The following is a 13,734-nucleotide window of genomic DNA, read 5'->3' on the forward strand; positions in this document are numbered from 1 at the left end:
CCGATTTTCCAGGTGTTGTGTGTCTCAGTTCCCCTGGCTAGGAAAAGGGATTCCCTTCCCCCTTGCGCTTCCCAAAGGTGAGGTGATGCCTCGCCCTGGTTCAGCTCTCGCTGGTCAGGCTGCAACAGCTGAGCAGCACCGATTGTCCGGCACTCCCGAGTGAGATGACCCCAGTACCTCAGTTGAAAATGCAGAAATCACTGGTCTGCTGTTTCGCTTGTGCTGGGAGTTGGAGACTGGAGCTGCTCCTATTTGGCCATCTTCGATATTATTATTATTAAATCGTCTTTGACCCAAATTTATAGTTTTTATGAAACCTCATTTAATTTTAAAAATAAAATCCTGTGCAGTAATGAATGTTTGGTATAAGTAGCAGTTACTGTCAGACATCTGAACATCTCTCATAAGTTTACTGGTTGTGTCCTACTATTCTTACAAGGTAGTGTATTGTTTTCATAATTGAGAGGCAGTCTACATTTTCTACTTAAACAGAATGACGTTAGGAAATATACATCCTAAAGGTCTCTCTCAGGTTTTAATAAAAGATAAAAGCTTATACCACTTGCCATTCTAGTTACTTAGAATAATGTAATAGATCCTGTGAAGATTCGTTTTTCTTACCAAAGACCAGCAGTGATTCTGTTACTAAAGACAACCGTGGTTATCTGGCCACACATTAGCATCACTTGAGGGAGCTTTTAAAAAAATATTAATGCCCTTTTCCCATATTCCAATATTCTAATTTGACTGGTCTGAGGTGGGACCTAGGTATTGTGTGTGTGTATGTGTATATGTGTGTGTGTGTGTGTGTGTGTGTGTGTTTTGAGATGGAGTTTTGCTCTTGCTGCCCAGGCAGGAGTGCAGTGGCGTGATCTTGGCTCATTGCAACCTCTGCCTCCTGGGTTCAAATGATTCTCCTGCCTCAGCCTCCCAAGTAGCTGGGATGACAGGCACTTGCCACCAGGCCTGGCTAATTTTTGTATTTTTAGTAGAGACCTGGTTTCACCATGTTGGCCAGACTGGTCTCGAACTCCTGACCTCAGGTGATTCATCTGCCTCGGCCTCCCAAAGTGCTGGAATTACAGGTGTGAGCCACCATGGCCAGTCAATATTGCTGTTTTTTTTTGAGACGAAGTCACCCTCTGTGGCCCAGGCTGGAGTGCAGTGGCCGGATCTCGGCTCACTGCAAGCTCCACCTCCAGGGTTTACGCCATTCTCCTGCCGCAGCCTCCCGAGTAGCTGGGACTACAGGCGCTGGCCACGTCACCTGGCTAGTTTTTTTTGTATTTTTTAGTAGAGACGGGGTTTCACTGTGTTAGCCAGGATGGTCTCGACCTCCTGACCTCATGATCCGCCCGTCTTGGCCTCCCAAAGTGCTGGGATTACAGGCTTGAGCCACCGTGCCCAGCTTGCTAGTTTTTAAAATATAAAAAATCTTTTTTTATGGCTGTATAATATTCCATGGTGTATATGTGCCACATTTTCTTTATCCAGTGTATCACTGATGGGCATTTGGGTTGATACCATGTCTTTGCTATTGTCAGTAGTGCTGCAATGAACATGCATATGCATGTATCTTTATATGAGAATGATTTGTATTCCTTTGGGTATATACCCAGTAATGGGATTGCTGGGTCAAATGGCATTTCTGGTTTTAGATCTTTGAGGAATCGCCACACTGTCTCCTAAAATGGTAGAACTAATTTACATTGCCAACAACAGTGTAAAAGCCTTCCTATTTCTCTGCAGCCTTGCCACCATCTGTTGTTTTGAATTTTTAACAAAAGCCATTCTGACTGGCATGAGGTGGTATCTCACTGTGGTTTTGATTCGCATTTCTCTAATGACCAGTGATGTTGAGCTTTTTTTCTTCTGGTTGTGGGCTACATAAATGTCTTCTTTTGAGAAGTGTCTGTTTATGTCCTTTGCCCACTTTTTAATGAGGAATGTTCTTTGCATGGTCATGGATGGAGCTGGAAGCCATTATCCTCTGCACACTAACGCAGGAACAGAAAACCAAACTCCGCATGTTTTCACTCATAAATGGGAGCCAAACATTGGGAACACATGGACACAGGGAGGTGAACAACACACACTGGGGCCTCTTGGGGGGTGCAGGGAGGGAGAGCATCAGGAAAAATAGTTAATGCATGTTGGGCTTAATATTTAGGTGATGGGTTAATAGGGGAAGCGAACTACCATGGAACATGTTTACCTATGTAACAGACCTGCACATCCTGTATGTGTACCCCAGAACTTAAATAAAATTAAAATACAGACACATGCACACACACACACACACAAACCTAGAACTTAAAAAAATAATCTTAGCCAGAACATTAAGTCTAAACAAATCAATTAACAAATAACAGTGTCAAGATTGGAAAAGATAAATAAAACTGTCATACAACTATGTACATAGAAAATTCAAGAGAATCTCTGTCTATTAAAATAGTAAAGGAATTAAGCAAAATTGCTAGATATAAGATCAATATACAAAAATTCACTGCATTCTTATATACTAGACACAACAAGTTAAATAAAGTTAAATAAAAATAACCACAGGATCACAAAGCATAAAATACTAGGAATAAATATTAAAAAGGAGTTGCAAGATCTCTATAGTGAAAACTAAAAATTACTGAGAAAAGTTAAAGAAAACCTAGATAAAAGGCAAAGTGTACCATGCTTATGGATTAGAAGACATAATATTGTTAAGATTTCAATTCCCTCAAATTGATATATTGTTTCAATGCAATCCCAATCAAAATCCCAACAAATTATTTTTGGCGGGATTTATGAATTAATGATAAATTTATCTGAAAATGCAAAGGACCTATAATAACTAAGGTCATATTGAAGAAGCAGCAGCAAAAGAAAGTGAAAAGGCACAGCTGAGAGAAGGTATTTTCAATATCCATAGCCAATCAAAAATATATTTAAAACCTCCTATAAATTATGTCATTAATTGTATTAAAATTAATTATATATAATTATAATGCCAAATTGTATTATTAATTATAACTAATTGTTACTTTTAACTTAAGAAATTTAAAAACAGGCAAAATACTTAACAGGCATTTCATCAAAGAGAATATAAAAATGACCAATGCACATATGAAAAGGCTCAACATCATTAGTCATCAAAGAAATCCAGTTAAAACCACAACGAGATATCACTCCACACCCATCAGATCAGATAAAACGAAAAAGGCTGATGACAACAATGAAAAAATGGAACTCTTTTGATTGCTAACAGGAGTATAATTGGTACAAGTTTTATTTTTTTTTTAATGCTTGAAATTAACTTCTAAGGCTAAACATAAACATATGCTATTATTGGCCAGGCGCGGTGGCTCACACCAGTAATTCCAGCACTTTGGGAGGCCAAGGTGGGCGGATCATGAGGTCAGGAGATCGAGACCATCCTGGCTAACACTGCAAAACCCCGTCTTTATTAAAAATACAAAAAATTAGCCGGGCGTGGTAGCGGGTGCCTGTAGTCCCAGCTACTCGGGAGACTGAGGCAGGAGAATGGTGTGAACCTGGGAAGTGGAGCTTGCAGTGAGCCGAGATCATGCCACTGTACTCCAGCCTGGGCAACAGAGCCAGATTCCATCTCAAAAAAAAAAAAAAGCTATTATTCAGCAATTTCATTCCTGGGTACATTCCATTAGAAATAAGTGCTATGTTCACCAAAATATAAGCATAATAGTGTTTATAGAAATTTTATTCATAATGCCCCCAAATTAAAAACAACTCCAATGTCCTGAATGGTAGAATGAATAAATTGTGAAATATTTGCATAACAGAATACTACCAACGAAAAAAACCGAATCTATGCAACAACATGAATGAATCGTTCATACATAATGTTAAATAAAAGCAGAAGGCGTAAAAGAGGTTATAAGATTCCATTTATATAAAGTGCAAATGAGGTAAAACTAATTTACAGTGATAAATATTAGAATAATACCTTGGGAGGTTACTAAGAGAGGACACATGGAAGCATGCTGGGGGTGCAGAAATTTTCTATGTCTTTTTAAAATTTTTTATTTTTATATTTTGAGACAGAGTCTCATTCTGTCATCCAGGCTAGAGTGCAGTGGTGTAATCTTGGCTCGCTGTAACCTCCACCTCCCAGGTGCAAGCGATTCCCATGCCTCAGCCTCCCTAGTAGCTGGGACTACAGGCATGTGTCACCATGCCTGGCTAATTTTTGTATTTTTAGTAGAGACAAGGTTTCACCATGTTGGCCAGGCTGGTCTTGAACTCCTGACCTCAAGTAATCTGCCTGCCTTGGCCTCCCAAAGTGCTGGGATTACACTGTGCCCAGTCACGTTCTATGTCTTGATGTGGGTAGTATTTACACATGTTTATACATATACAAAAATTCACCAACCTGTAAATTTCCTCTGCACTTTAAATTACTGTTTAAAAATCACACTTGAATGAGAAATATTGCCTTAGAGTTTCAGTAGTTTTCAGTCCAGATGATTGAAATTAGAGTCTTCAGCTTCAGAAGCTTCCCTTTTCTCACTAAGATTACTTACCTTCAATGATTGGGTCAACATATTTAAAGGCTTGCTCTACATTTCCTTGCTCGATTTTTTTCTCATCAAAAAGAAATGAATTGTGCTCTAGGGCTTGCTGCAGTGGAAAAACAAACCAAAACAACAGCAGAAGATTTAATTTTGCATTCTAGTAAACAATTTGTTTCCCATCAAAATTCCATGCTTCCATGTTTCTACTGTATCAGATTTTCATTACACCGAGAAAATCAGAGCCAGGGCTGTGTGAAGAGTCAGAAGAAGGCGGACTCAAATGGATTACAGGCATTGGTGACTCATTTTGTACAGTGCTCTGGGGAAGGGCTGAGGGGGACACAAGGGTATATAAACCCGCTGCCCACCTGTCCATTGCTGAGTGATGATCTGAGGCAGTTTGGCAGTTAGGTGCTGACTCTCGGGCTAGAGGGTTACTCAAGAGTAAAGAGAGGTCAAGAAGGAGGAGGCTGATGGGGCCCAGAAGGCTCAGGAATGGCCTTCAATGGGTGACCTGAGTTGGATCCTGAATCATCTGAAGTCAAAGGCACATCATAAAACAATAGTTTGAGGCTGAAACCAAGCTGAGGGGCCAAAATGAGCACAAGGCCAGAATGGCCAGGGTGCAGGTTTTCTATCAAGAAACAGTGGAAGATGGGTTTGAAAGGTGGAATGTGGCTGGACTATTAAAGACCTTAATTTGATACTAAAGAGTTTGGACCTTATCTAAGGGCATAGTGTTAAATAGGAAAAGTGACCTAATTAACTTAGTGATTTAGGAAAGTTAATATGTTAGGTAGATGGGCTGAAATGGAAGAAGAGAGCCTCTTTTAGCGGTTTTTGTAGTAAATCTGAAAGGAAGATAGTGAGGACTAGGCTGGAGGGTGGAGTGAAAGTGAGAATGAAAAGAAAGGGGCAGCCTTAAGGGACGTTTAAAGGATAACTGGAAAAAACTTGAACTTGGCAGCTGTTGGGAAGAACAGGGGAGAATTGAAGTGGATGCTCAAGACTGAATCTACTTTGTGGGTGGGGGTTTGGAGGGTGTCCATATTGCTTATGCATCCATCTATCCATCGAGTTCTCCATCCCTCCATCCCTCCGTCATCCAACATATGTTTATTGAGCATCTACTGTGGGTTTAGAGCTTTGCTAGGCACTGGGGACATAAAGTACAAGAGCACACAACATGTCCTTGCCCTCATTCATGACAACTAAAACAAAAATGATAGGTAACATTTATTGAATGCATTCCCTGTCCCAGGTGCTATACTAAATATTTCACTGGGATTCTCTCATTTAAGCTTACCATGACCGTTTGGTTGTAGGTACTTTTAGAATTACCATTTTACAGATGAAAAAGCTGAGGTATGAGGGGTTTAAAGCTTTTGCTGCTATTAAGAGGCCACTAGTGGCAGAGTCAGATGATGAATCAAAGTAGTCTGTCTCCAGAGCCTGTCTGTGCTTGAACAGTAAGTGGGCAGGGAGACAGAGGACCCAATAGTTGTAACAAGTAAATGTTACATTTTTTTCTGATTTCCACAGTGCTCTAGATTTTCCGGCTGACTGCTTTTGTATATGAGATTATAAGGACATTTCTCAGGTGTTGCTTATCTGCATTCTTAGCCCATGCCTTGGCAAGAGGTCACAGGAGAAGTGGGCACAGAATGCTTCATTTCCACGGGTCTCTGTAGAAGCAGTGGTGGGAAAGAGGAGTCTAAGCAGGAAAGGACTCAGTTTCTGTCTTGAGGGGCAAATTGTGGGAGCCTTCACTCTAAAACTTACAGGTAACACTGAACAAAGTATAGATGGAGCCCAACTTATACTATTTTATGACTTCATGGGTTGAACTGTGCCCCAAGTCCACCACTTAAGTCATTCTAGAAGACACAAAGCAGTCTGACTACCTCTATTGTGATAATCCTTGGCTCTATGTCTTCATAAGTGATCTTCACTTTTTTGGCTGCCTCTCTTGCATGAGCATAGGTATCAGCGGCCACAGTGCCGACGACCTGACCCACGCAAATTACCTGCAGAAAAGCCACATGTAATTAGCGAAAACACAGACTCATTAAAAAGGAATTACTGTTCCCACATTCTTACATTTACCTATTGGATTTTTGTGACCAAAAGCAAGATTATTTTCTACCTATGAGAATAAATTTACAACAGCGGTTTGAGTGGGACTTAGGGGGCCCAAAGTTGAATGTAGAAATTAATTATCTGGCTTTAATGATCTCCCTTCTGGTTGTTCTTGGCCATATTACTCACCATTCCCTCAGCATACACAGTGATCCAATTAACCTAATATTCTGCTGGTTCTTTCAATGTCTTAGGATCTGTGTTGCTTCTATGACTTTCATGACTTTTGAGAAGTATTCTTTGAGGACTTCTGGCTTTTCTCAGAATCTCAAAAGGGTCCACAATTCAAGAGAGAAGTTGAGAATCACTGAGGCAGAGTCATTGGTTTGCAACAAGTCTTTGTGATGTGAACATGGATCCATGGATGGCTATAGTCATAACCAATAATCATTTTGGCATCTCCAGCAAGGCATTTGAATAATAAGCCACACATAAATCACCCACTTCATTCTGTGCATAGAAAATCTCTCCTTGATAGTTATTATCTCCTGGAACATCCTCTGCTGTTATCACGTCAACAACACCTGGAAGTGCCAGGGCTTCTGAAATATCAGTTGATCTGGGAGAGAAAATTTGAAGATAGATATTAAAGTTTCAGGGGCCAGTTCCCAGTGATTCCTCAAACACAGGGAAAAACTATAATGGATGTCATAACTAAATCGTGGAGCAATATTCTATGTTGAAAAATGCCAGTATTTAGCGGATGTTCTAACTCTTTCATATCCTTGGATTCTTACATAACTATGCTTAAAAAATGACTGATTCTCAACCAGAAAAATAAATATGTATTCTCTCTTTTTTTTGTGAGATAGGGTCTCACTCTATTGCCCAGGTTTGAGTGCAGTGGTGCGATCAAAACTCACTGCAGCCTTGGTCTCCTGGTCTCAGGTAGCCTCCTCAGTAGTTGGGACTATAGGCGCATGCCACCATACCTGGCTAATTTTTTGTAGAGATGGAGTTTCGCTATGTTGCCTATGCTGGTCTTGAACTACTGAGCTCCAGTGATCTGCCTGCCCCGGCCTGGGATTACAAGTGTGAGCCACCACGCTGGAAATTAATATTATTATTTGAATTAAATATATAATAAGCTCTTCATTTGAATGTGAAACTGTGAATCTGTTTCAATAACATTAAGAATTTCTTTTACTTCCTTACATGATCTTTGCATGAGCTCTGGTGCTGGTGATTGGAGCCAGGAAGAGTTCTTGGTCGATGCAGGGCATGTCATCAGTATATACAGCTTCCCCTGTGGTGTGTTTAATGGCCGACTGGTGCATGACTGGGTGTCCAACTGGATCTTGTAGGGGTTGGTGGGGATCCACACACTGTTAACGGACAAAGTAAATTATTTTGCCACGAGGAATTCTCATGCCCTGAAAATTAGATCTGATATATCTGGCTTACTCACATGTTAGGGAAAAAAATTTAAAAAACCCAAAAAACAAAAAATTATAGGCAATTGGGTATCCATATCCATGGGTTCAGGTTAATAAATATCCATTAAGTATTAAGTACTATGGTAAGGGATTATATTCTTGTTACAATTCTCCTCTTACCCCCAAAAAGAAGACATCCTAGATTCAGGGTGGTTGTAATAAGGCAGAGAAGGCTTTCTAGAGGCAGTAAATGTTGGCTTGGGTTTTAAAGGAAGAACAGGTATTGGGCAAGCAAAGGAGGTAACTAAACTGAAAATAGTGGAGAATAATGATTCAGAATCTAATTCTTGTGTAGCCTTGAGTAAAAGCATAGAAGCTAAACCAAACAAGTTGTGTGTGTATAGCAATAGGTAACATCAGCTGGCTTCAATAGACATTATCTTAAATACAGTTATTGAAAAGAAGGAGAAGTATGCCTAATGCATACATCTGAATGCATAAACATTAAAAAACAAAAAACCCTGTCCACCAACCTGAAACATCTGAATTCCTTGGGGGTGTTTCTATGGGAAAGTCTTCTAGAGCACTCACGAACTTTTCTGGAATGTTGGGAAACTTCTGGGGATCCTGAACAGAAGATTACTTCACAGTTAATTTTAAAATCTGAGTGAGCAGCTTGGAAAAACACATGGAGATAAAGTTATCCAATCTATTCTTTTAGATCTTAGATGCCAGTTCTTCTGGGAGAAAGCTCTGAGCTTCAAGTTCTGTAAGCTAGTAGCAGTTGCTTGAATAATAACTACATCTATTTATGTGCACAGAAAAAGAAATGTTATTTCCAGGAGGTAAAGATTTCCTTTCATGACAAGGTCTTTTTTTGAATGAATGGAAATATGGATACTTCTAAATGTGGGCTGTGTTTTCAAACCTAGGCCACTCTTGTGGGCATGTATCTCAAATAAACAATTGAGGGAGTAGGGAAAGATTAATCTACAAGGATGTTCAATTGCAGATTATTTGTGATAGTAAGGAAACTAGAATTAAGCCAAATATCCAACAATAGGGAACTGATGGTACATCCAAGTACAATATTCCGCAGTTATAAAAAATAACTGCAGAAATGTCTTTAATGGCATTGAAAAATTCATGAAATATAGTTAAATAAAAAAAGTTACAAAAATTTATGTACAGTATAATCCCATGTTTTGTAAAAAAAAAAATAAAAATATAAAAGAATGTATTCCAACATGTTAATAGTGGTTATGGTAGGATTATTAGATTATAGTTCATTTAAAAAATTTTGCCTCTCCATATTTCGAATTCGTTTATAATGATAGCATATATAATAAATAGAAGGTAATATGTAAGATAAGATAATATTTGATAATCTATTAAATATGCTTATCTCTTAAATATATGATAATTGAATATGTTTTACTTTTATATCTATTATGTGTTATATATTGATAATGGTTAATTACCAATACTATTAATATGGATTTTATATGTGATATAATCTATTAAATACACACGTACATATTTTTAGACTGAATATGTATAAAATTATATACTGATTATATATTTTTCTATTGAATATGTTATATAATACATAATAGAGTATACAATGTATAACAGAATATACTAAAATAATACTGATAATAAATAAGGTTAATAAAATAATAACAAGGACTGGCTGAACTAACAGAGCAAAGCTCTCAGTCATAAAAGGGTTGTAGGTGTAGTCATCTGCCTGCCATTTTGGGATCACCTCATGGCTCATCAAGGGGGTGCTCATGATCATGGATCCTATTTGGAGAAACACTGCTGTGGGGGTTATTTTAAACTAGATTAGGCTAAAAAAATAGTTAACAGAAAAGTAAAAACAATCTAAATGTCAAAAATAAGGAATGGATCAAATAATGAATGGTGCATCTATCCCTAAACATGCCATGCAACCATTATGTCATGATGCCACTGAAAAATAATTAATGTCATTGAAAGATGATTATGTTACTAAATGAAATAAGCAAGCTATACCACAGTTATACAGATACATACACATATACCTATACATCCATAATGAAGGGTTTCGAAGCACGCACACCAAAATAGTAATAGTGTTTATCTATGGGTGATGGGATTATAAAAGAGTTTCTCCTCTTTTTTAACTTATTCGCACTTTCTAAATAGTAAAGCATTATTTTAATTTTACTTATTATTTTAAGAAGAACATGTTCTTTAAAAACGGAAAAGATATGGATTTACTTACTGAAGGCTTTTCACTACTGTAGGTCAATCTGATCGTGCATGTTAGTGTTTGTCACACAAATAAGGCAAATGGTATAATAAAGTTGTCCCTTTCTCAGCCCAGGGGTGAGGAAGGGAGAGGGAAGGAGAGGAGCAAAGTGGCCCAGGAGGAGACATTGGAGACTGGGAGCACCACATTGAGGGCCCCAGCCCAGGAAGCCTCCACGTGTTATCAAAGGCAGGCGGGGAAGTCCTTCATGTGCAGATCTGGGCTGAGAATGTCAAGGCACCCTGAAATCCAGAGAAGCCATTTACCATTTGATTCAGTCCTCACTTTCAGGTAGAATTTGAAGAGGAGGCTGATGATGAGGGTTTGCCTGTACTCCACCATGCCACCCTCAGCTGCTGGTGGGATGTAGATCTCATCCAGGACCCATCGGCAGGCATCACTCAGCATTTGGTCATCCCATTGCCTAGAAGGAAAGAATGTTAATGTTTCATAGAAGAAGGCAAAGAGAAACTATCATATTTGGATGTGCCATAATTTGTCTTGCAATTTCCCTATTGCTGGATTTTAGTTTAATTTTAGTTTCTTTATTATTAAAAATAATCTGCAATTGAGCATCCTTGTAGGCAAAGACAGACACTAAACTGACATGCAAGGAAAGATGGAGAGCAAGTTGTATCCACCTTTGAAGTCTAGACAAAATATCTTCAAGAGAGTTTGTTAGCTCTCTTCAGTATCTGATGCAGTGGTTCCCAAACTTTCCACATTAAGTCTTCCTATATTATTATTTTTCATTTCCAGGATTGGGAATGTTGATTTACCTTAAATACCTGGGTTAAAAAAGCACTAAAGCCAAAGCTTCCCAAGATCTGGGACTTTGTTGATCTTGTCCACTGCTGTATCTCCAGCAACTGTTCTCCAGCCTGGCATACACACTACACTAGGTAAATATTTGATAAATAAAAAATTATTGAAGATAGCGGTAAAATATTTCAGAAATCAATGTTTCTATATACATTTTTTGGAAGCATGAAGTTATTTTTGTATCTGAGAAAAAACTCACATTAAGTTCTAATTGTTAACAATGAGTGGATAGAAAGTATTATAGAAGCACTAGTTGGAAACATTTTTAAAAATTACTTTTCAAATGTTAGTGATAATGAGAGCGACAGGAGGGAGGCCATTTAACCTTTTAAACATTTCATCCTTTTCTTTTTTTTTTTTTTTTGAGACGGAGTCTGGCTCTGTCGCCCAGGCTGGAGTGCAGTGGCTGGATCTCAGCTCACTGCAAGCTCTGCCTCACGGGTTTACGCCATTCTCCTGCCTCAGCCTCCTGAGTAGCTGGGACTACAGGCGCCCACCACATCGCCCGGCTAGTTTTTTGTATTTTTTTAGTAGAGACGGGGTTTCACCATGTTAGCCAGGATGGTCTCGATCTCCTGACCTCGTGATCCGCCTGTCTCGGCCTCCCAAAGTGCTGGGATTACAGGCTTGAGCCACCGCGCCCGGCCAACATTTCATCTTTTTCAAATGTGGCTCAAGGACATTTTCAGATGTCTTAGGACACAGTATTGGAGACTTACTATACAGGCTAATTAAAAGTGAAAATTTAAAGATAATATCTACTCAAACTAAGTAATTTGTGTATTAATCGCATTGCATAAACCTGTAATAAAAGAATCATTGTACCTTAAAAAGGGCAGCTTTTGGGTGGCTTGTACTTCATACTTTTCTTCAGTGCTTAAATTTTCTAAATGATTGTATGTATTTTTATCATCAGAAAAAATTCCCCAAGTGCTAGTTTCATTAAAAAAAAATCTAAACTAGAAAGGCCTGAGTATCATGCCCCAGATGTACTATGACATACCTCCCAATGAGCTGCTTGCAGGTTTGGCTTGCAGAGACAGTGGTGGGGCCCACGCTTCCATAGAACATTTGAAGTTCCTTGATTGTGTTTGTGTCGTCTTCAAACTTCACGCTCATCCCAGCATTGACAATGGCAAATGCGTTCTCCTGACGCTGGGCCATCCGGAGTCCAAACACAAAGTGCCACTGGAGATAGGAAAACACTCAGAACATTTAGTGCTTACTCCACAGTCTGCCATACAGCAACACCTTCGATGAGTGGATCTCTAGGCACTGTGACTGACTATAATCGACATATATGCCATATATGGGTACTGTCCGATGTGGCTCATATATATTAATACTTAGTCCTTACAACAAGTCTGCTCATTTCCAATTTATGATGAGGAAACTGAGATGTTAAGTAACTTGCACAAGGTCACACAGCAAGTGGCAGAACTGGGGTTCCAAGCCAAGCAGACTGACTCCAGAGTCTACGCTTACTGGCTAAGCTTTATGTCTTTCAACTCTGAATGGTCACATGTGGCCTCAGGCAAGTGATGGAAAAAACTGGCTCTTATTTTTCTTTAAAGTGAGAAGGCTGGGTTAGATCAGGTGGTGCCGTAGGGGCTGCTGAGTTGAATGAGGGGAAGATCGGCAGATAGGATGGCTCTTAGATGGAACTACCACAGCTTCAGTTTCATCTGTTTTAGTTTGCTGTTCTATGTAAATTTCACTAGAATAAAGAGTTGTATCGTTAAAAAAAAAAAAAAAAAGAAAAGAAAAAGCTTGAAAACCACTGGACTACTGGTCTCCCCAGTTCTTTCTAGGGGTAGGCCTGTCATTCTTGGTTGAATCTCGTGACTAGAGTGGAACATTGGAGCCATGAAGTGGGAAAGCCTCTTTGTGTGGCCAGCATCTTGGCGGGCATGGGGGAGATACTAAATCCCACCACCATGGACCTTGTCAAGGATAAAACATTTCTGTCATACAAAACACTGGTGACAGAGAAGTGTTTGAGACACGCTGATCACATTTACTCTGCTCTACTGATGTATGGAGACTTTCCTCTCCATTCCTGCTGCCACTGCCCTCACCACCATCTCCTGATTTATTGCCGGAAGTGCTGCATCAGCCTCCTAGTTGGTCATTCAGTCTTTAGTCTCTCCCCGATCTAATTTATCCTTTAACTTTCTACTCCATTTATGTTCTTAAAATACCACTTTCATTTAATTTTTACTTTGCTTTAAAGCCTTCAGAGGCAGCCATCTGTTAGAACACATACAAACTCTTTGATGGAGCCATGGATGTGTTTAGTAATGGAGCCCAGCTTCCCTTTCTTTCTTTTTTTTTTTTTTTGACTTTTTGAGGGATTTTTAATTTTTTGTTTCTTTTTATTTCTTCTTTCTACTTTTCTACATCGTTCGTATATTTTACAGTTAGGAAATGTTGTGTTACACACAAATAAAATAACTACTAGTTTCTGAGTGAATTACATAGCTAACTTCATTTTTTGATTGTTCATTTTATATCTTCCTAACATTTTACTATGAAATTACTCAAAAAAATTTTGTCT

The 13,734-nt window shown here is 38.9% G+C and overlaps 1 protein-coding gene across 1 annotated transcript in view; it reads right to left on the reverse strand.

Annotated features, from left to right (window-relative positions):
* LOC105517476 (aldehyde oxidase 4-like) overlaps positions 1–13,734 on the reverse strand; it is a 73,281-nt gene that overhangs the window by 29,449 nt on the left and 30,098 nt on the right. The window contains 9 exon segments of the mRNA XM_011950013.1: positions 4,554–4,650; positions 6,449–6,571; positions 7,128–7,242; positions 7,839–8,008; positions 8,593–8,616; positions 8,618–8,686; positions 8,926–8,930; positions 10,622–10,779; positions 12,181–12,365. Coding sequence (XP_011805403.1) covers positions 4,554–4,650; positions 6,449–6,571; positions 7,128–7,242; positions 7,839–8,008; positions 8,593–8,616; positions 8,618–8,686; positions 8,926–8,930; positions 10,622–10,779; positions 12,181–12,365 — 946 coding nt within the window.

Source organism: Colobus angolensis, unplaced genomic scaffold, assembly GCF_000951035.1.
Source record: "Colobus angolensis palliatus isolate OR3802 unplaced genomic scaffold, Cang.pa_1.0 Scaffold30, whole genome shotgun sequence".
Classification (NCBI taxonomy): domain Eukaryota; kingdom Metazoa; phylum Chordata; class Mammalia; order Primates; family Cercopithecidae; genus Colobus; species Colobus angolensis.